Source organism: Lacerta agilis, chromosome 8 (assembly GCF_009819535.1).
Source record: "Lacerta agilis isolate rLacAgi1 chromosome 8, rLacAgi1.pri, whole genome shotgun sequence".
Lineage (NCBI taxonomy): Eukaryota > Metazoa > Chordata > Lepidosauria > Squamata > Lacertidae > Lacerta > Lacerta agilis.
In genome coordinates, this window is record NC_046319.1 from 59,380,617 (window position 1) to 59,403,392 (window position 22,776).

General features: G+C 45.1%; 1 protein-coding gene across 1 annotated transcript in view; it reads right to left on the reverse strand.

Moving 5' to 3' along the window:
• MYOM3 (myomesin 3) overlaps positions 1-22,776 on the reverse strand; it is a 47,213-nt gene that overhangs the window by 10,231 nt on the left and 14,206 nt on the right. The window contains exons 9-28 of the mRNA XM_033157761.1: positions 21,392-21,532; positions 20,705-20,866; positions 18,551-18,692; positions 18,266-18,465; positions 16,315-16,371; positions 14,832-14,959; positions 12,258-12,441; positions 11,635-11,809; positions 10,273-10,394; positions 9,400-9,587; positions 9,180-9,306; positions 8,069-8,247; positions 6,756-6,870; positions 5,441-5,597; positions 5,190-5,299; positions 3,939-3,983; positions 2,800-2,936; positions 1,515-1,659; positions 849-908; positions 116-183 (exon numbers count right to left, since the gene is read on the reverse strand). Of these exons, the coding sequence (XP_033013652.1) occupies positions 116-183; positions 849-908; positions 1,515-1,659; positions 2,800-2,936; positions 3,939-3,983; positions 5,190-5,299; positions 5,441-5,597; positions 6,756-6,870; positions 8,069-8,247; positions 9,180-9,306; positions 9,400-9,587; positions 10,273-10,394; positions 11,635-11,809; positions 12,258-12,441; positions 14,832-14,959; positions 16,315-16,371; positions 18,266-18,465; positions 18,551-18,692; positions 20,705-20,866; positions 21,392-21,532 (2,642 nt within the window). The remainder of the gene's footprint in view (positions 1-115; positions 184-848; positions 909-1,514; positions 1,660-2,799; positions 2,937-3,938; positions 3,984-5,189; positions 5,300-5,440; positions 5,598-6,755; positions 6,871-8,068; positions 8,248-9,179; positions 9,307-9,399; positions 9,588-10,272; positions 10,395-11,634; positions 11,810-12,257; positions 12,442-14,831; positions 14,960-16,314; positions 16,372-18,265; positions 18,466-18,550; positions 18,693-20,704; positions 20,867-21,391; positions 21,533-22,776) is intronic.

The following is a 22,776-nucleotide window of genomic DNA, read 5'->3' on the forward strand; positions in this document are numbered from 1 at the left end:
GCCTATTAACTGTGGATATTGTTTCTCCTCTTTTCTTTTTAATAATAATAATAATAATAATAATAATAATAATAATAATAATAATAATGCCAATGTCCGGGATTGTGCTATTTACCTTGCAGGTCAACAGGACTTCACACTCTTCAGTGACCTTCCACTGTAGCTGTTCAATAAAATGTGGACCTGTTAAGTGGAAAGAAGCAATCTTGGTCATCTGCTGTGCTCAAAGTCATTGCAGATTTGAAGAAGGGGTTGGTTTCTAGGCCTACCTAAGCATAATTTTCTTTTAAAAACAGTCAAGGGAATATTGGCTAGGCAGAACTAGGCAGGTGATGAGATGGGTGGAATTTTGAGCACTATCACTTTGGGGACAGGATTGATTCCTTCTTCTTTTGCTTGTTGAAATTAGGCATTTTCCCATTTTAAACAATTTTAAATGGAAATGTCAGAAATCAAAGACCCTGGTTTTGAAAAATTCTTAGATGAGAACGAATCAGGCATCCAAGTGGGGAGGTGCATCCGCTGGCCCCACACTGGCTCAATGTCCCTACAGCAGAAGCCATTGGGGATTAATTGTTCCCCTTCACCATCCACACCACTGTACAAGTCTGTGTCTAGCTTTGGGACTGTCTCTAAAGCACAACACACTGTTCAAAACCCTTGCTAACTTTTCAGCTCCTCTACCTGTAACCTTGACCTACTTTGCCCCATGTCAACAAATGCCATTTGGTATCACAGCTTTGCTCCCCCACCTCCCCATCCCAGGTGCATTTTGTGGGTGACCCCTTTTGCCACAAACGCAGCTTCTCAAGTCAGGTATAGAGCCATTGACTGCAAGGGTATCTTACCCTGCTTTTTCTTCCATTCTCTCTTCTTAGCATCAGCCTCTGCTTTAAGTTTATCAAAATCTGGAAGAATAAATACACCATCGGATCAGCGTGCGGCGGCAAGGCAAGATATCTTGATTCATGAAGGATAGTGTCGTTTGTTTAACACTGTGCTAAGACGAGTAACTTCCCCAGATGTGTTGATCTACTAGATTTTCCAGTGCAGTACTCAAGACCCAAGGGCACGAATACAGAGCGAAGGTGGGAGACTGACTGCGAGACAAGAGAAGGCAATGGCACTTGCCCATGGGTGGTAGGGATGGAAGAATCTTTCCATTTCAGTTTGTCTCAAATTCTAATTTTCCCAATCTTAAGTGTGATTCACCACATTTCCATAACTTTGTGATTTATTTATTTTTTAAAACCCAACTATTTAAGAGCTGTTCCCTAAACACTGAATCAAGTTCAGACACTTCCTAAACATTTAAAAGCAGCCTTTCCCTAACCTGGTGTCCTCCAACTGTTTTGAACCACAGTTCTAATCAGTCTCACCTACCCCTGGCCTGGGCTGGTTTGGGCTGATGGGAAGGGATCAGGTTGCGGAAGGCTGCCTAAAAGTTACACTGGACCCACAGTCACAAGAGACATTTGCAGCTGCCTCCTTTTGCTTCCTGACCCTCCACATACCGTCCCCAACCAGAGCCAAAGTAAACTGGTTTTCAGCTTTGCCGTCTTTCAGCTTGGCAGTGTATGTCCCCTTGTCGTCCTCAGAGAAGTCTTGGATGATCAGTTCCACAAGGCCTTTTGCTTTGTCAAAATTGATCTTATGTGTCTAAATGTAAACAACGGCAACAGCAACACAAGCAAAAATAAGTTGTTAGCAAAGGAGAACATGGCTAGTGAGGAACTGAACAATGCGTTTTAAAATCCCACTAAAATCACAGCTAAAGACAAACACGAGAATAAGAAGGAACCATTTATTTAAATTATAATTATTTAAATTTATTTGAATTATGGTGCTGGAGGAGACTCTTGAGAGTCCCATGGACTGCAAGAAGATCAAACCTATCCATTCTTAAAGAAATCAGCCTTGAGTGCTCACTAGAAGGACAGATCCTGAAGTTGAGGCTCCAGTACTTTGACCACCTCATGAGAAGAGAAGACTCCCTAGAAAAGACCCTGATGTTGGGAAAGATGGAGGGCACAAGGAGAAGGGGACGGCAGAGGATGAGATGGTTGGACAGTGTTCTTGAAGCTACTAACATGAGTTTGGCCAAACTGTAAGAAGCAGTGAAGGATAGGCGTGCCCGGCGTGCTCTGGTCCACGGGGTCACGAAGAGTCGGACACGACTGAATGACTGAACAACAACAACAATTTATTTATATCAGTCACTAGTCCAAAGACTTCAAAATTGAGAAATGGGGTTTGTAGCTTCCAGAAAGCAAGAAGGGTGCAAGCAGGAAGGGATTCTTAGGGGCAGAATTGCCCCAAGACATTTTGCAGCCTGAGAAGTACAAGATGGAGCCCTCTCCATTTTTCATTTTTCATACAGAAGGTGTCTGGACTGTCAGCATCTTCCACTGGAACAACCTCTTCCATTGCATCTGAGGGAAACTCATCAGCAGATGAGCGAGTGGGTGGGTATTTCTGCTAAATTGTCTGCAGACACCAATTCCCCACAAGGAAATGCCTTACGTGGCAAAACTGAGCAGGATTTAACAGCCCCATTAGCTAATAAGCTGGGGTGTGTGTGTTAAATCATGCTTTAATGGATGCTTGCCCCAGTTTCTTGGTGCACAGCCAATGCAGACCTGAACCTTACTCCTCTTCCCATCAGCTGACATCACCAAGTGGCATCAGTTGAGTGACAGGTTTGGGGAAAATGGCATCATGGGCCAAACTGGATCCCAGATTGGCCCGCAGGGCAGCGGTTCCTCACCCTTGTCGTAAAGCAAATGACGGGGAACTCACTGGAGTGCTTGAAAGCTCCTTTCCGTTGAAAATCAAGTGCAGCTCTGCCTCTGGGGAGAGCTTCTCAACCTCCAGCCACAGCCGCACCTCCCCTTTCTCCAGAACATCAATGTTCCATCCAGATATCAGGTCAATTACTGAAAGGAACAGAAGAAGATGTGCCAGGTTATTGGAATCCAAGGATGAAGAGTGAAGCTCAACTTGAACTAGCAACATTTGATGGATTATGGCTTATTGCTGAACTCCTTGGGAAGCTTGCAAAATGTAAAAACAACAACCCCAAAACATAATTATTTGGTCTGGTTTTCCTTTAATGCTATGCCAATCCATGGCAAAACCAATGCCCAAGGGCATGAATCATAGCTGTCAACCCTCCCTGCTGTTTCCCAATGCTATAATAAGGGAATTTCCCAGAAAAAAGGGGAAAGGTTGACAGCTATGGCATGAATACTCATAGTAAAACACTTTTGACTTAGCATTATGTTCATCTCCAGACAAACCATGAGCAGTAAGTCAAGAACAAACCTTGGTTACAGCTTGTGGTTTGGAACAAAACCAACTGTGATTCTGGGTTTGGCCACAATGTTAAACTAAACCATGGCTTGGTTCCAGATAGAGCGGAAGAGGAGGAAAGTGGCCACAAAGTACATGCCTGTATGCATTCACCCTTAGCCCTGGTTTTGCTTGGCTTTCTGTGCAAACTGGGCCTACACAACACACCTAAAACAAGCTTGCCTGGTTGCTGAAGGCTGATATAAAACGTACAAACAGAAAATATACAAAAATGTGCACAAAAACCACTAGGAGTTATTTATTATTTTCTATTTTAAATTTTAATTACAGTGGTAACTCTGGTTATGAACTTAATTCATTCCGGAGGTCCGTTCTTTACCTGAAACTGTTCTTAACCTGAGGTACCACTTTAGCTAATGGGGCCTCCTGCTGTCGCTGCACGATTTCTGTTCTCATCCTGAGGTAAAGTTCATAACCCGAGGTACTACTTCCGGGTTAGCGGAGTCTGTAACCCGAAGTGTTTGTAACCCGAGGTACCACTGTATTTTTACCCTTGTGTTTGTTAATCCCCTGGTCACTGTTTGTAGCTGCAAAGTCACATATCATTTTTTAAAACAACAACTTACACGGGTTGCGGATCTCCTGGCTGATCTTCCGCAGCTTGTCCAGTTCTGAAAAAAATGCAATGAACAGAAGTAGGCCTTAGATTTAAGAGAAGGAGCCATGCACATCCCAACCCTTTCCCCATTGGGTGCTGGTGCTTTGGTTCAGTTGCCAAATTTCTACTGTGCTGAATAAATGAGTGGTAGAACTTTTGAGACAGCCTTAGTGTAAGACCATAATTTACATTAGGAAGGAGCCGATTCAGTAACTAATAGAAAACACTCAAGGGTGGCACACAGCAATGGGTGGTCTGGGAGATGGCCCTGGCCAGGCCAGGCATGAGTCCCCAAGGGATAGGCAGGCCAGGAGCGCCTCATTCAGCTCATGGGCTAAAGGTTCTGTACACCTAGTCTGGGGTGCTTGAGTGCAATGCCCCCACAATGACATTGGTTCCCTCTTATTGCATTGCCTTAGAGTGTGTAACCTGGAACCCACCAAGTCACGTAAAGTTTGCCTGCCACATACAGTGGCCTGTTGGGTGTCAGGAGGTAAAGGACTGGCCCCCTTTTGTGGGCTGCCTTTCATGGCTGCTTAGCTTAGTTTGGGTTGGTGGATCACAAGTTGTGCAAGGTTCCTCTTAGAGGATGATGCGGATGAAACCAAAGTGGAGACTTGATTGGATTTTGCTTGAGGAGACATCTTTGTGGAGGTAGAGGATGTAAGAAGGCAGCAATTTCTATTCTGACCTATATTCCTCTCAATCAGTGCTGTTTCTCTTTTACTGCAGCTCAGTTTCCATCAGATACTACGGTATTTGTCTCACTGTCTGGTATATAACGTATGTTACATAACTAGTTAAGTTACTTATATACTTTACCTTCATTTCAGTGTTTAAAAATCCCTCATGTCATACTGCTTGAGGACTTAAAAAGAACAACGTTGTGAATGAACACTGGTTGTATTCACTTGACTGATTCCATTTGTGACCATAGAAGAGCACACACTATTTCTGCTCCCTTTCCCATTTTTGTCAGAATTCTCCAACATTCCAAGGTGCAGGAAGAAAACATTCACCAATCTACGCTGAGACCTCTTGTCCTTGTGAAAAAGGAGAGTCTTGCAGAACAGAACCTGCCCACCCCAATCCCTTTCAGGCACATTTGAGGACGGAGCACAGAGGATGCACAATTTCAAACCTAGCAACTTGAGAGAAGTTTATATCTGAGCCTCCAATTGTGCAGAATTAGCTAGATTCTTTTTTAAAAAAATTTTACCTTCCTGGGTTAAAAGATGACTGGCAGAGATGTCTTCATCAGTGTCTGTTACTTCTACTGAGTATGTTCCCAGATCTCTTTCAGTGGCGTATTTCAAAATGAGTTTAGATCTTAAAATAAAATAAAATGCAAACACACAAATTAAGACATATCTATGCAACTGTAGTCATTCTCAGGGTTCTGTACTTTGGGTGGCTTTTAACGGCACAAAAGCACACCCAATTAAAAAATTGGCAACACTGCAAGCTTACTTATCATCTTTGTTTACAACCTCGACCCTGTCGGGATTTGGAGGCCCTTCGTAATCCTTAGACCAGATAAACTCTGAGGTGTCAACCATTTCTGGAGCCTCAAAGGCCATATAGATGAATCCTTCCTCATCCACCCCAACTTCAATTTCTTTTGTGCCTGCAAATTAAAAGAAAAATAATAATTTAATTTTTCAACACAGTGAATTAAAACACAATTTTTATCACCTTTTCTCCTTGCCTAATGCCATTACATTACTTTGGCCACCTCATGAGAAGAGAAGACTCCCTAGAAAAGACCCTGATGTTGGGAAAGATGGAGGGCACAAGGAGAAGGGGACGACAGAGGATGAGATGGTTGGACAGTGTTCTCGAAGCGACTGGCATGAGTTTGGCCAAACTGCGGGAAGCAGTGGAGGATAGGGGTGCCTGGCGTGCTCTGGTCCATGGGGTCACGAAGAGTCAGACACGACTGAACGACTGAACAACAACAACAATGCCATTACATAAGAGGAGCCTGCTGGATCAGGTAAATAAATGACCCATCTAGTTCAACATCCCGTTCTCACACTGGCCAACCAGATGCCTAAGGGAAGCCGGCAAGATGGACAGGAGTGATGCCCAACTGCGATTCCTAGCAACTGGTATTAAGAAGCACGCTGCCTTTGACTCTGGAGGAACAGCACCACCATCATGACTGGTACCCACTGGTAAACTTGTCTTCCATGAATTTGTCCAATCCTCTTTTAAAACCATCCAAGTTACTGGCCATCACTGCCTCCTTTGGGAGCAAGTTCCAATAGCTTGACTACCTGTCCTGCATATTCCAACATTTAGCCTCATTGGATGTCCATGAGTTCTACTGCTGTGTGGGAGAAAAACCTTTATCTATCCACTTTCTCCATAGACTTCTATCATGTCACCACTTACTCAGCTGCTCTCTAAACAAAAAGGTCCCAAAAACTTCAGCCTTGCCTCATAAGGGAGTCATTCCATCCCTTTGATCATTTGGTTGCTCTTCTTTTTCCCAACTCTACAATATCCTTTTTGAGGCGAGGTGACCAGAATGGTACACAGTATACCAAAGGCCGTCACACTATACATTTGTATAATGGCATTAAGATTTCCGATGAAAGGTCTACCTTCCCTGGCCTGATGCGCTCCTGAGGTTTTGGACTACAGTTCCCATCAGCCCCAGCCTAGTGACCTAAACTTTCTCCAAGGAAATGCAGGTTTTTGTGAAGAAATGTGGAAATAATACGGAATGCTGAGAGAGGAAGGGGAGAGGAAGTGGAGGGCAGAGGCAGAAGCCTTGTACCTGGTTTGGTTTTTACTATCACAGGATCTGATGGCAAGGATGGTGGGCCAACTCCTGCCTTATTCAGGGCCCGCACTCGAAAAATATAGCACTTTCCTGTCTCCAGATCAGACAGCTATCAAGAAAAATATAAGAAAAAGAGCAGGTAACAGTCAGAGGTAACATGTCAGAGGTGCAGCAACTCCAGTACTTGCTTTCATTTCCCCTCCCCGTTCTTTTTTTCCTTTGGTAACAGCCAGGGGTAACATGTCAGATGAGGGCATGGGTGCGCGCACACACACACAGAGGCAGAGAGTGTTTTCCTCCTAAAATAGGAGGAGATATTCCTCTTCTCTTATCTCTACGCTGCTTGGGTAGAAAAACAGTAATTTCCCTCCACTGGCACAGCACTGCCATGAGGTAGAAAAACAGGGAGAAGAAGGCCTTCTCCTTTTAGCATAGCACCATTGGAAGAAGTTTTTAGAGCAGGCTTCCTCAACCTCGGCTCTCCAGATATTTTGAGACCACAATTCCCATCCACTCTGACCACTGGTCCTGCTAGCTAGGGATCATGGGAGTTGTAGGCCAAAAACATCTGGAGGGCCGAGGTTGAGGAAGCCGGTTTTAGAGTGTGTTTCTTGAATCTCTAAGACTTATTGTAATGGGGCCAACAGAACTGGCCCAGCTGTTAGGCAGGGTGAGGCCACTGCCTCAGGCAACAGTTGCCCGAGGCAGCACCCCCATGGGCGCCCTGCCACCTCCGCCAGTGGCGGATAAGCAACATCACCATTGGCATTGATTTCAGACAAGATTGCGTCCAGTTTGGGTGAGATCACACTGGAAATCATGTGAGAACTACTTGCAGAGCGCACAATATCTCACAGTTTTGGGTGATATCTCACCCCAAATTGGTGCAACCTTGCCTGAAATCAGTGTTGTTGTTGGTGGCGGTGGCAGCATTTCTCTGCCAGCGGTGGATGCAGCAGGGTGTGAGGTGGAGGAGGAGCGGTTGGTGTAAGTTGCGGCAACAGCAGCAGACGTAGTGGTGACAGGAGTGGCGGAAGCGGCAGAACAGCACTTCCTGTTTCGCCTCAAGTGGTCTAACGGGACACACCATCCCTGGGGGCCATGGAGCAGGAAGAAGAGATCTTATTTCCAAGGTAAGAAGAGAGCTTTACTATCTGACTCCCAATTTTGGCAAGAGGGCTGGTGGTACACTAGAACAGGCTTCATGGGCTGGATTCAGCCTGCAGGCTTCAGTGGACCTTGGCATCAGAAGAGCAACGACAGCTGTAATGCAGATGTAAAAGGCACAGGAAATACAAGAGAAAGACCTTCATGTGAGTGCTGGATATTGGCTGCTTGTTCAGTTGTTCCCATGTGTCTGATCCCTCCTCACAGGCATCCACGTAATAGCCAGTGACAGGGCCTGCTCCAGTGTACACAGGTGGCTCCCAGTGAAGCATCAGAGATGTGTCTCTCACTTCTGTACACCTGACATCATAGGGAGGTCCTGTTTCAAGGGCAGATGAAATTTCAAAGCATGTGCAAATGAGAAGGCGGGAAAACAGGGGCAAGGAGCACACATGCCCCTTAATTTCATAGAATCATAGAACCATAGAATTATAAAGTTGAATCCATGGACATACATTCCCCCCAACACCTGCCAGGAGGGGGCATAGTTAGACCACCGTTCCATCTGCTTGGGACTCATCTGCTGTGAGTTTGGTTGCTGAACAACCGCACAATTGTCCTAAAGCCCAGACATTCCTGGTCAGGCAGTCTTCTCCTGCTGTTTTAAATTCCAAGGTGAGACTGGGCAAGATGCTTTTACCTGATGGTATGATTTAAGAAAGGAACCCAGGTGGCACTGTGGGTTAAACCACAGAGCCTAGGGCTTGCCGATCAGAAGGTTGGTGGTTCGAATCCCTGCCACGGGGTGAGCTCCCGTTGCTCGGTCCCAGCTCCTGCCCACCTAGCAGTTCGAAAGCACGTCAAAGTGCAAGTAGATAAATAGGGACCGCTCCGGCGGGAAGGTAAATGGCGTTTCCGTGCGCTGGTCTGGTTCGCCTGAAAGCGGCTTAGTCATGCTGGCCACATGACCCGGAAGCTGTCTGCGGACAAACACTGGCTCCCTTGGCCTATAGAGCGAGATGAGCGCCGCAACCCCAGAGTCGGACACGACTGGACCTAATGGTCAGGGGTCCCTTTACCTTTACCTATGATTTAAGAACAGTTTTGGGACTCTTAATTGGTGTGAAGCTGGTTTGAGGCATAACCCATCAGACAGGAGTTGTGGCAAAGTACAGGGTGTGTACGCATTTGGGATCACATTGTGAGACCACAGATTTTAAAACCCAGCACTGGAAATGCAGAGAGTGCACAATAAATGGGCATGTGAAGACAGCAATCAGTCAAGTCTCAAGGCCTGGCATTGACTTTTACCTGGCTCTGGCATTGTCCACTCCTCGCACTTGAATATGTCACTGGGTTCTGACACCTTCCCAACACCAACCACGTTCATTGCATAACCACGGAACTCATAGAAGTGTCCTTCATCCAGGCTGGTGACCTATAGAATCGAAAGAGAGCGAAAGTCTCGCCTAAAAGGGATAGTAATTTATTTACTCATTTCTTCAGAGGCAAACTGATGGCACACCCATACCGTGTAAACACGCTGAGCGATTGGCTTAATGTTGATCTCGTGCCATTCAATCTGCGACACATCATGTCGATCCAGGAAATAGCCCAGGATTGTTGTGCCTCCTTTGCGTTTGGGAGGCTTCCAAGCAATGGTCATGTTCTCTTTCCCGCAACTCAGCAAGGCAAAGTCCCGCGGGGCTGATGGACAAGCTATGCAGGAAATAAAGGATAATGAAGGTTTAGAATCTGATCGGCATGCATCTTCTCTCTCAAGTTGTGGTTGTTTCAGGGGATAATGTGTACGCCATAACTAAGAGAAATTCGAATTGGTTTGCCTTTTAAGGAGAAAGGACCTAATTCATGCTTCTCAAACCAATTCATGAACTAAAACACAACTAGCCTTCAAAATTTCCACTTCCCCTAATTTTGCAAAGCAGTTCTCCAACCAAACAATATGCACAAAGATGGCTGAAATGTGACACACCAGGCTGACATTTTAGTGAAAATAACACACACACACACACACACACAAGCATTGTATTAAGGGAAACTGCTTGCAAAAGATGTTTATATTAGTCAAAGCTGCATACAAAAGAAATTCACACTAAAATGCCAATGAATTTTCAGAGGAATTTTCTTTCTTTCTTTCTTTCTTTTTTAAATGCAAGTTCCTGCAGAAATGCAGAGAACTGAGTTTAAAGGAGGAAAAACGAGAAAGCTAGAGGACAAAAACGAGAAAGCTAGAGGACAAAAATGGATAGAGTTTAAAGGAGGAAAAACGAGAAAGCTAGAGGACAAAAACGAGAAAGCTAGAGGGCAAAAATGGATAGAGTTTAAAGGAGGAAAAACGAGAAAGCTAGAGGACAAAAATGTCCACCCCAAACACAATACTTACAGATAGCCTGCCTCACAATGATGGCATCTGATTCAGGGGAGCTGTCACCCACGCCAGCTTCATTAACACATTTCACACAGAAGACGTACTCTTTGCCTGTTTTGAGCCCTGGAACGGTGAACCTGATAAACAAACGAAATCCGCCCTGCACAGTCATTTATTAGCACCTTACAAGTCACCCTCCAAACTCAGAATGCAAAAGTGCTTGCAGTGTTCAGCCTATTCATTTATTTATTTACATTTCCAGACACAAACAATATTGAAAGCAGAATCGTACCTAACCACCATGCATACAAGTAATATTGATTACACAATAAAAAGGGTTTCTGGAGCAGCTCCTAGTGAATTCAAAACGACTAGCCGATTGGAGAACTGGGCCCAAGCTAACAAAATGAAGTCAAATAGGGATAAATGTAAGGTTCTGCACTTAGGCAGGAAGAACCAGCTGCACAAATATAAGATGGGGGACACCTGGCTTACTAGTAGTACATGTGAAAATGACCTAGGGGTCAGCAGTGTAGTAAGGGGGGCAGGGGGAGGAGTGGGGCGCACTGGGTGCCACTTACCCAGGGGGGGCGGCATTTACCGTGGGTCTGCAGTGTGCCCGAGCCACATGTCTCTCCTGGGAGTGATGTGGTGGCTCGAGTGTCTGCAGGCACCACATTGCCCTGCAGCTGAGGGGGAGGCAGTGGATGGACTCCTGCAGCCACTGTGCCGCCATTACATGGAAGATGGAGCAAGCTTGTTTTCTCCTGCTCTGGAGAGTAGGACTTGAACCAAGGGCTTCAAGTTGCAAGAAAGGAGATTCCAACTAAACATCAGGAAAAACTTTTTGACTGCAAGAGCTGTTTGACAATGGAATGGACTCCCTCGGGAGGTTGTGGACTCTCCTTATTTGGAGGTTTTTAAGCAGAGGTTGGATGGCCATCTGTCCTGGATGCTTCAGCTGAGATTCCTACATTGCAGGGGGTTGGACTAGATGACCCTTCCAACTCTACAACTCTATGATTCCATGAATCACACTGTCTTGAACATCTCCCAGTGAACACAGTGAAACTGACTTCTGGGTAGACATGCACAGGATTGCCCTGTACAATAGTTACAGTTAGATCCCATTGAGATAAATGGGACTTCCAAATAAGTCATCATTCGCCTTTCATTATTGATTTCAGTGGGACCTCAGTTTAGCTAACTTACCTGTCTGTATCCAACCCAATAATGTTATAAAATAGTACAAACAAATGGATTTTCCCCCTCCCCTGTTTCAAATCTCAGAGCTGGGTGATAGGATCCAGCCCATGCCCTCAAAGAAGGTGAGAGAGGAGATGCAGAGAGGAATACCAAATTGCATTACCAACTTACTCATTGCATGTGATGGGTTTATTGTTGACCGTTTGCCATTCATCTGTCCCAACCTCCCGGCAATATATATAATAGCCAAGTGGTTCCTGGCCCTCCTTTGGCTTGCTCCACTTCACGAAAACAGAAGTGTTTGTGTCTCTGAAGGTCAGCACCTGGGATGGGGGTGGGAGGGGAGCTGAAGAAGAAAAAAGAAGAGGGGTGGAATCACCAAAGAACAGCAGCTATTGGGAGCCTATTATAGCTCCTTATAGTAGGGTGTTATTGCTATCAACCACGGATTGGGATGGGGAGGAAACTGGGTTTGGTTCACATTTTAATGCAATTTGCATTTCCCGAATTTGCATTTCCCGAAAACACTCTGCGAACTGATATACAATTAACCTTTGAAATTCGCCCTTCTCCAAATTTTGCAATGAAGTTCTCCAACCAACGTGTGTAAGGAAGTGTATATTAGAGGAAAGTGTGTGTAAAGATGCATATTATACTAGTGAAAATAACATACCAAAATGTTTTATATTTGGGGAAATTGCTTGTAAAATGTATGCAAGCAAAACTGCATACAAGGTACATCAGGAGAAATGTTCACTGAAACGATTCCAAAAAAAGAAAAGAAAAAAGATTACCTATTTTTTCTCCAGAAGAGATGGGCTCACTGGGCAAGGAAGGCTCGCTCACTCCATACTTGTTCACAGACCGCACTCGGAAGCAATAGGACTTCCCTTTGTCCAGATCGAAGACAGTGAATGTTGTGGAATTCACTGGGGTGTCCAGATTAGCCATCTGCCAGCTGTCACTGCCTGCTATTGACTGAGAAGATAGGAAGGGTGATTTATCAGTGGCTAATTGCTATAATCTTGAGGCTCTTGAGAGTCCCATGGACTGCAAAAAGTCCCATGGACCGCAAAGAGTCCCATGGACCGCAAAAAGATCAAACTTATCCATCCTTAAAGAAATCAGCCCTGAGTGCTCACTGGAAGGACAGATCCTGAAGTTGAGGCTCCAGTACTCTGGCCACCTCATGAGAAGAGAAGATTCCCTGGAAAAGACCCTGATGTTGGGAAAGATGGAGGGCACAAGGAGAAGGGGACGACAGAGGATGAGATGGTTGGACAGTGTTCTCGAAGCGACTAGCATGTGTTTGGCCAAACTGCGGGAGGCAGTGGAGGGTAGGGGTGCCTGGCGTGCTCTGGACCATGGGGTCACGAAGAATCGGACACGACTGAACAACAACAAATTGCTATAAAGTAGAGACAGAAGCGCTACAAGGATAAAAGATTATTATTAATGTTGTTTATTTGATTTATATTTGACTCTTCCTCCAGAAGGAGCCCAGGGCAGCAGACACCATAATGATAAAACATTTGAAACATTCTGAAAACATTAACTCAACCAGTGACCTCGGGGTTGCCAGGAACTGTGCATTTCTGCCATCCACTGCCTGGGCAAGCAGGAAGGTTTTCAGATTTCTCCTGAAAGTCAATAGTGAGGGAGACAGAGGGAGGGCATTCTGCAAATGGGCAGTGCTTTTGGGATCAGTGACACATGGTCCCTTCGGGCTGCCCCACTCAACCTGCTATCAACTGCCTTATTTGCTAGCTGCAGCCTTCAGAGTGTCTTCAAGGGCAGCCATACATACAGAGCATTGCAAGTAGTCCGGATGGGAGGTCACCCTAGCACAGACAACTGAGACAAGGCTGCACCAAGCCTTTAGATTTCTAGTGGAAAATTCATGATAAGTCCCCAGAAAGAGCCTCATTAGGGTTCTGCTTAGACCCAGTTAATGCAGGTCTGCAAAACTTGAGACCCACAAAGCAGGACACAGCTCACTGGCTGGGGATGGTAGTCAGAAGCCTCATTTTTTCCCGCACACCTTCAAAAACAGAGTCAAGCGCAACTTGGAAGGAGGGTATCAAAAGCTGTGCAGACCCGAGTGAGCGGCAAGTTTCCGCCTCCTGTTCTGACCCCATTGCAATGGCACAGACTGACCAGTGCAGTTCTAATCTCTTGCCAATGTGGTTCTGTCATAGGAACACCTGAAGCTGCCTTGGTCCATCTAGCTCAGTATTGTCCACACTGACTGGCAGCAGTTTTAGACAGTGGATATCCCCAGCCCTACCTGGGAGAGCTTGGGGATTGAACCTGTGACCTTTTGCATGGAAAGCAGCTGCTTTATGACTGAGCTAATGTCCTTCCCCTGGCTTGGAGCACTTGGAGCTGGATCAGATCAAAAGGCCAGTCTAGTCCTGTTCTCACGGTGGCCTTTCGGAAGCTGAAGGTATCATAAAAGCTGCTACTTTTGCACTCAGCACAACAAGGTGACATATAAGTAAGGTAAAGGTAAAGGATCCCTGGATGGTTAAGTGCAGTCAAAGGTGTCTAAGGAGATGAGAGAATAGCTTGGAAAAAATACCCAAGTCCTTGCAATTTGTGGGGGGAACAATTTGAATAATTTCTGAGTTAATCGATGGCACACTTGGAAGCCCTTGCCCATTTCTAATTAATTTTATTTATTAATTGAAAAGCCATTCTAGGCCATTTATTGGTGTGTGTGGGTTGGGTGGGTGTTTAAAATCCCCAGTGGTATACAAAAGCAGCATAAAAACAGCACTATAATTGAAACAGTAAAAGAACATTATGAAAACAGGAAGTTAAGAGAGAAATACAGAAATAACAAAGTCAAATCCTATAGGTCAGGGAAAAGCCAGGGCAAAAATATAGAGAGATCTTCACAAGATCTTTGAAGCAACTAACAGTAATGTAGGACGGCACTGACTTCAGTTCTGTCCCGTATTTGCCAGATGCAACACCATTTCCATTCTGCTGCAGTTCAGCTTCCAACAAAAATGACATCTTGCTGTCCACTGTGGTGAAATGTTATGCAATCAATCAATCAATTAATTAATCATTTTACCATTACATTATTGCACATAATTCATTACAGCGCAAAGGAAATGCAAGACACATTGTGGGTGGACGGACAGGGGAGTCATAAATAATTTATTGTTAGGTATTGTTTGAGACTGAAAAACGCAAGAGCAATGCTACTGATTGCATTCACTGGGTTGGTTTTCATTCCAGACATGGGAATGAATTAGGGAACATTGGCAATTTCTACTCCCATTTCTGATGGACTTCTCCAGCATCCTTAGCAACTAACAGATGGTGCTTCTTGTATGTTCTCTGTGCCCTTTCCTTACCTTTTCAACATAGTAACTCAGTGGCTCTTTGCCTCTAGGGTCTGGTTCATCCCAAGAGAGGACCACATACTCTTCCCTGATCTCACTGGCATGAACGTTGGTGGGTGGCAAAGGGACTTTGATCTTGGCTGTGGGAGAAAAACAACAAGCCAACGTTTCAGCAATTTAATTTGGAATAGAAAAGGGTTTGCTAGGAAGACCAATTAACAGCCAGATGGATAAAAGCTGCCAAAGGGAGCAGCCCCCAAAATAGATGATGAGAAGTACAAGTAGAAATACATGTTTGAAGCCAAATTTATCAAATTTGCATTTGTGAAACATTACGAGAACTGAAACACAGCCAGATTAAAAGAAAAAAAAACACTTATCTGAACTTTGCAATGGGAATTCTCCAACCAAATATTTGCAAAAATGCATATATTAAGGGGAAATGTGTAAAAGAATTGGTGAAAATGCATTATATGAGAAATTGTTGCAAAAGTGTGCACACCAGTCAAAACTGCAGATAGGAGAAATTTAAAACTAAAATCCTTGCGATTTTTTCAGGAAAGCCTGCAAATTCAAAAAACAAAAACAAACACCCCTGGCAATTGCTACAGAAACTTGCAGAACTGAATTGAATAAAAATGAGAGACTTGCAGAAATGAAGCTGACAGATCCTTCCATCCCTAGTCACCACTGGTCAGACCCCATGGATATAATTTTCATTCTGCTCCACCGTCCAATGTTTTTCAAAGGAGACAGCAGCAATGGTACCTCAACTCTGCCACCAGCATTGGTGCTAGACATGGGTGGGATGGAGCAGTGGTAAAGTCCCATCGCTGCATCCAGGGCCAGTCCAGGAGGTTTTGCCTCTTGAGACAAAACAGAAAATGCCACCTCCCAGTAGAGCCTCTTCCTCCTTCTCTGCAGCTCCCCTGCCACTGTCTCCTTCTCTGTGCCCCCTCCTCAGGTGCCTGGAGGTGGCCCAGGGCAGCCCCAGTGCATTGAATGCAGTGAGGGAGTAAAAGAAGGCGGCGGTGGTGTGTGGTGGAAGTGGCAGGAGACAGTGAGCGGCACACTTCTTAAAGCCTGCATCTCCTGCCTGAGGCAACTGTCTCACTGCACCTCATGCATGGGCCGGCCCTAAGTGCATTCATGCAGCCCTCTCACCCCCCTCCAGCACCATCCAGTTAAGCAACAGCGATGATGGTATTGGGAGGGCATCTCTGCAGTGTCACCCAACCGCACACCCCACTTCTAGGAACTAGGGCTCCTCAGGTATTTAAAGTACAGAGAAATCAAGGGAAGTAAATGTTTTTGGAGAACCCCCTTATTTAGCAGAAATGCCCATTCAGAGCCAGTTCCATTTTGAGCAAAATATAGTTATTTGGGCATTTCTATTCTGCTAAACTCCTAAGTGATTATTAGTTACATAAAGAAGTTCTCAGGCATGACATTAATCATTGGTGGGGGAAAGGACAAAGGTCACATGTGAACTTACGTTCCAGTTCATCTTTGGAAACTGTAATTGTCCTCATTCCATCATCATAAGGGATATCTAGAAAGGGAGCAGAGAGAGAAAGAGAAAGAGATGGGGACAAGTGGGGAATTGTGAAAAGAATTACAAATTGAGTTTGGGGGCAGGGAATGGCCAGGATGCTACCTGGCTTGACTAGGGGGCTGTGGCTGGGAAATGACCTGCCCTCATTATGGACAAAAAACATATATGTGAGCTTGCTCATCTCTTAGTGGCCTTAAATCCATAGTGCACAATTCAAGGTGTTGGTGTTGACCTTTAAAGCCCTAAACGGCCTTGGTCCTGTATACCTGAAGGAGCGTCTCCACCCCCATCATTCAGCCCGGACACTGAGATCCAGCACCGAGGGCCTTCTGGCGGTTCCCTCACTGCGAGAAGCAAAGCTACAGGGAACCAGACAGAGGGCCTTCTCGGTAGTGGCGCCCGCCCTGTGGAACGCCCTCCCATCAGGGGTCAGAGAGATAAACAACTACCTGTCATTTAGAAAATACCTGAAGGCAGCCCTGTTTAGAGAAGTTTTTAATTTGTGACTTTGTAATGTATTTTGGTATTTGTTGGAGGCCGCCCAGAGTGGCTGGGGAGACCCGGCCAGATGGGCGGGGTATAAATAATAAATTATTATTATAAATTATTATTATATAATGGGGGTTAGTCTTGAGCACAGTGGGTGAGTTGGTCCCAAAGCTCTTAAGCAACCATGCAATGATGGTATAGAACAGAGCTTTCCAAACTTTTCATAGTGGTGACACACTTTTTAGATATGCATCATTTCACGACACAGTAATTCAATTTTGCAACACAGTAGTTCATCTTTACTTGCAAACCAGCCCTGGGAGGAACACAGGGAGCATTCGTGTGACACACCTACACACTGCAGCTGACACACTAATGTGTAGTGATACACAGTTTGGAAAGCTCTGGTGTAGAATCTAGAAGGCTGAAGCTTGTGTCCTTGCTCCTTCAGCTTCCAAAACAATCGTGCAGACTTGTGTTAAAGCTAAATTGGTGGCTGGGGGAGCCTACATGGTGAGGAATGGGGGACAGGGTTCAGAGGATGCATACCTGATGAGAGCTCCTCCCCTGGGGTCCTCTAAACTGCAAGGGGGCAGAATTCTTCAGAGATATTCTTCAACATGGCACCCTCCAGATTTTGGTGGGCTCCAGCTTCCACCAGCCTCAGCCAACATGGTCACTGGTCAGGGATGATGGGAAGTGAAGTCCAACAACACCTGGAGGGTACCACATTGGCTACCCTTGGTTTAAGGGACCTGAAGTTGGGAGAAGTCCCCCCTTTCCTTACTGTCACCATTTTGAACTACAGTGGACTCTTGTATGCAAAGTGTTGCAGTTGCTAGTCTTTTTGTTCTTCTTGTTTTAGGCTGGGCCAGAATAATCAGCCTAGATTTTTTTACTGGTCACTTTTGGGGTATGGCAATAATTTTAGGGAGTTGTTTAAAATGTGTTGATTTTCGTCAGGGGGGCTTACCAATAAGACGAGGTGGAAGAGAAGTAGAAGAGGATTTTGTCTTCCCTCTCTGTTTCATAAACAAGGGAGGGAAACCCTATGTTGCTGAGCTGCTTTAAAGCAGACCAGTGATATTCCCATATGTCTTCCAGAATGGATCACTGGGAATGATGCTCTGTTGTGACATAGTGCCATTGCCTGGGGGCATTCTTGGGAGGAAGATGACTGCCCCCACCAGCCACTTTTTGATAGGACATGTGACATTACTCTGAGTGGTCCTGCACAGACATATTGCTCTTGTACTCTGCTGACATTGGGTAATTGTTCTGTGTTTTGAACATTAAAATTGTTTTATTTTGGGATTACTGGTGGATTTTATTATCTTGGAGGCTGCCTTGGATGTTAAGAAAATAGCAATTGTCTTGGAGCAATTAAAAAAAACCAATGTACTTAGCACTCTTTTGCTGTCATTTGGGTCTATCATTGTCACTGGGTCGCTGGCCTTCGATGGGTTACTGATGCCTGCACGGTTGACGGCCTTTACTCGGAACTGGTATGTCTTTCCTTCAGTGAGACCTAAAATAGGAGATCTGCAGCCTTTCACGAGCTTATCATTGCACAATACCCATTCGTCTGTGCCTGCTTCACACCTGGAAAAAGAAGGACCTTACAGTTTGGGTGCAACATGATCTGGGAAAGAAAGAGATAACAGGTCTGTGACTTCTGAGGACAGACCTTTCAATGTAATAGCCGATGACAGGACTTCCACCATTATCACTGGGAGTAATCCAGGAAAGTATGAGACTGTTTCTATTCACATCATGGCATTGCACACTGAGGGGTGACCCAGGAGCTCCAGCAGTTTCAGCTTCGGCATCTAAAGATAAGAAAAAGCCATGCTTAGATGGTTTCCTGTAGGTCAGGTTGGCCCACAAGCTAGAATGGCTCCCAAGTTTATCTTCTGGCCCTTGAAAGCATGGTCAAGTTTTAGAGAAGACATTGTACAAAATTCATCTACTGTATGTATGTGGAACTGAATCCGGCCAGTGGGCTGGATACTTATCTCCTCTCACTCACCCACAGGCCAAGCTTGAAAAGTAGGTGGGACCATTCACTCGATCTCACAATGACAACTGGTGACTCGTTTTTACACAACTCTCTGTAAACCCTGTCAATTAGTTGGTTGTCGGGATTTGCATAGCGCTGTGCATGGAAGCCCTGGTAATCAGCTGATCAGAGGGCTTGCAAAGCACTATGCACAGAGTTTTGCAAGCCCTGACAATCAGCTGATTGTTGGCACTCACTAAGCACGATGCAGAGGAACCAGAGGAAGCAGAGGAACCAGAGACCAAATTGCAAACATGCGCTGGATTATGGAGAAAGCCAGAGAATTCCAGAAAAACATCTACTTCTGCTTCATTGACTATGCAAAAGCATTTGACTGTGTCGACCACAGCAAACTATGGCAAGTTCTTAAAGAAATGGGAGTGCCGGATCACCTCATTTGTCTCCTGAGAAATCTCTATGTGGGACAAGAAGCTACAGTTAGAACTGGATATGGAACAACTGATTGGTTCAAAATTGGGAAAGGAGTACGACAAGGCTGTATATTGTCTCCCTGCTTATTTAACTTATATGCAGAATTCATCATGCGAAAGGCTGGACTGGATGAATCCCCAACCGGAATTAAGATTGCCGGAAAAAATATCAACAACCTCAGATATGCTGATGATACTACCTTGATGGCAGAAAGTGAGGAAGAATTAAAGAACCTTTTAATGAGGGTGAAAGAAGAGAGTGCAAAATATGGTCTGAAGCTCAACATCAAAAAAACTAAGCTCATGGCCACTGGTCCCATCACCTCCTGGCAAATAGAAGGGGAAGAAATGGAGGCAGTGAGAGATTTCACTTTCTTGGGTTCCATGATCACTGTAGATGGTGACAGCAGTCACGAAATTAGAAGACGCCTGCTTCTTGGGAGAAAAGCAATGACAAACCTAGACAGCATCTTAAAAAGCAAAGACATCACCTTGCCAACAAAGGTCCGTATAGTTAAAGCTATGGTTTTCCCAGTAGTAATGTATGGAAGTGAGAGCTGGACCATAAAGAAGGCTGATCGCCGTAGAATTGATGCTTTTGAATTATGGTGCTGGAGGAGACTCTTGAGAGTCCCATGGACTGCAAGAAGATCAAACCTATCCATTCTCAAAGAAATCAGCCCTGAGTACTCACTAGAAGGACAGATCCTGAAGTTGAGGCTCCAGTACTTTGGTCACCTCATGAGAAGAGAAGAATCCCTAGAAAAGACCCTGATGTTGGGAAAGATGGAGGGCACAAGGAAAAGGGGACGACAGAGGATGAGATGGTTGGACAGTGTTCTCGAAGCTACTAACATGAGTTTGGCCAAACTGCGAGAGGCAGTGAAGGATAGGTGTGCCTGGCGTGCTCTGGTCCATGGGGTCACGAAGAGTCGGACACGACTGAACGACTGAACAACAACAACAACAAAGCACGATGCAAGGAGCTGTGAAGGTGCCACTGATCAGCTGATGGCTGGCACTTGTGAACCCTCTTTCAGCCCAGATGCATCTTTACCTGCCCTGCACTTGACATCCTAAATGGCATCAGGTGTAGGGCTGGTGCATGTGGTTTTGCCAAAACAGCCTCATGGGCTAAATGGGAAGACCTGGTGGACCTAAGCCTGTAGGCAAGAGGTTACTCACCACTGACCTGTGGTTTTGCTTTCGCTTTCTCCCTAAAGACTGTAAGGCTCTAAGCAGGACCTACGTTCTTTTTAGTTCCATACAGACCATTGACATTTTAGGGCCTTTGTAAATTACAATTATACAACAATGCCATCACCAAACAGCAGCAAACAAGTGCACCTACCCCTAACAAACACATAAGCTCTTTGTTCGTTGTACCCATCATGTGTCGGTATGCGGATGCTGTAAAACCCTTCATCTTCTTTGTAAGCACAAGAGACTGTCAGGGAAGCCTCCTGGGCCTCACACTTTATTTGGCGGCGATCAGAATCTCTCAGCAACTCACCTGAGCGCAAGAGAAAGATGGTAACTGAAGACTTACCTAGTTGGTGGCTTCCTACCAGAGCTAAAACGTAGCAAAATTTCAGAACGTGAAATTGTAATTCCAGCCCTATTTGGGAATGTTAATGGAAAATTAAATGCAGAGGGTATTCTTGCATAAACACTCAATCTTGGATAATTTGCTTAAGAATTTCATCCCCAAATTCATTTAATCTCTTCTTCCAGCATTCATTTGGGAGAAGCCAGGTGCCTTCCCCCCCCCTTGCCCCCAAGAGAAATATTCCTGTAATTAGTACCAGGAACCAGGTATGTAGCATCAGGAAGCACGTGGCCCCCAAAAAGTTCCGTGAAAGGGAATGTGGCCCTCAGGCTGAAAAAGGTGCTCCAATCCTGGTCCGAAGTGTTGGCTGTATTGGGGCCCGACTCCAGACAACAAAATGTCTTGGGCCAGTATTTTCTTAATACTTGTCAAATGGCAATAGTCATGGATGGTGGTTTTTTTTGGGGGGGGGGGTTTACAAATACAGACCATCTCTGAACCAGCGGATGTCTCGTTGGTATTCCTGCAAGTCTGAAGTAAAAGTGCAGCGAAGCATGAAGGGCTCCTTCTCTCTAGAAAAGACAGGCCTCAAAGTGCTAGCAAAGTCAGCTTCCAGGTCCCTGAGTGACTCTAAAAAGAGAATATGAGGTTGGGTAAGAGCATCTGGCTTTGCCAGATGTAAGGAGATAGCGATTTCCATCCAGTGCATCTGGCTGTTAACCAAAAGGTTGGTGGATTGAGCCCACCCAGGGACAGCTATAGGCATGATTCCTGCATTGCAGGGGGTTGGACTAGATGACCCTTGGGGTCCCTTCCAACTCTACAATTCAATGATTCGATGATCTGTTCATCACAATCAGTGCTATTTCCATTCAGCTGCAGTTCAGCTTCTGCTAAAACCTAACTTTGCTCATCTTGCTATCTCCTCTGGCCAAAACTAATGTGATTAATGATGCAATTAATTAATTTAAATGCATTTGAGAGGAAGGGAAATGTAAAACACAATGCAGAAAACAACTAATTATTTACATGACGTTTGCAGATCAAAAAAAACCCTCAACCATTTCCATTCCTGACTTCTAATGAACATGTGAATTGTAACAATTTCTGCTCTGGTTTTCCATTTCTGTTAGATGAACTCTCTAGACACCCACAGCTTTCGGTTGCCACAAACAGCCAAGCTCACAAGCAGAAGACAGTGCATGGAGCTATTCTCTGCTCTTTGCATCCAGTTTAAGGAAAGTGTGGAACTGCTGTGTTTGACTCATTCATTATTTTTATTGGGCATCTATAAAACCCCCTCCTCTAATCATAGCTATGCTTTTTTTTTTTTTAAACCCACTTTAGGGTTCCTCCAGCCAACTTGTTTATTGAGCATTTATCCTGATTTGCTTACAAAAATGCTTACTTGGAGGTTATACAGTGTGCAGTCTTTATTGAACATCCATTCTGGTATGTTTGCAGGGAGGTTATGCAGCTTCTAGCGTTCGCCCTGATTTGCTTGCACTCACCCTCCTTGTTCTATTCTGAACAAGTACAAAGAGGTTCTCTCTGTGAGCAAATGTGTTGTGCCACAAACCCTGTGGCAGCCATTTTGTGAGTGGTGCTCACAACACGCTCTCAAAATCCCAAATGCGCCCACAGGCCCAAAAAGGTTGGCATCCCCTGGACTAAGGCTTATTTGGAACAGGATCTGTTCTCTCTCTCCACAGAATAGACATAAACCTGCTTCCCAGTCACCATTTAGACATTCTTCCAGTGGCATAGCAACCCCTCCCAGTGCCTGGGGCGGGCCAAAAATGTTGAGCTTTTGGGGGGAAATTGAAGTTGTTGAGCCCCCTGAGGAACCGCAGTGCCACCCGTAAGCTCCCCCG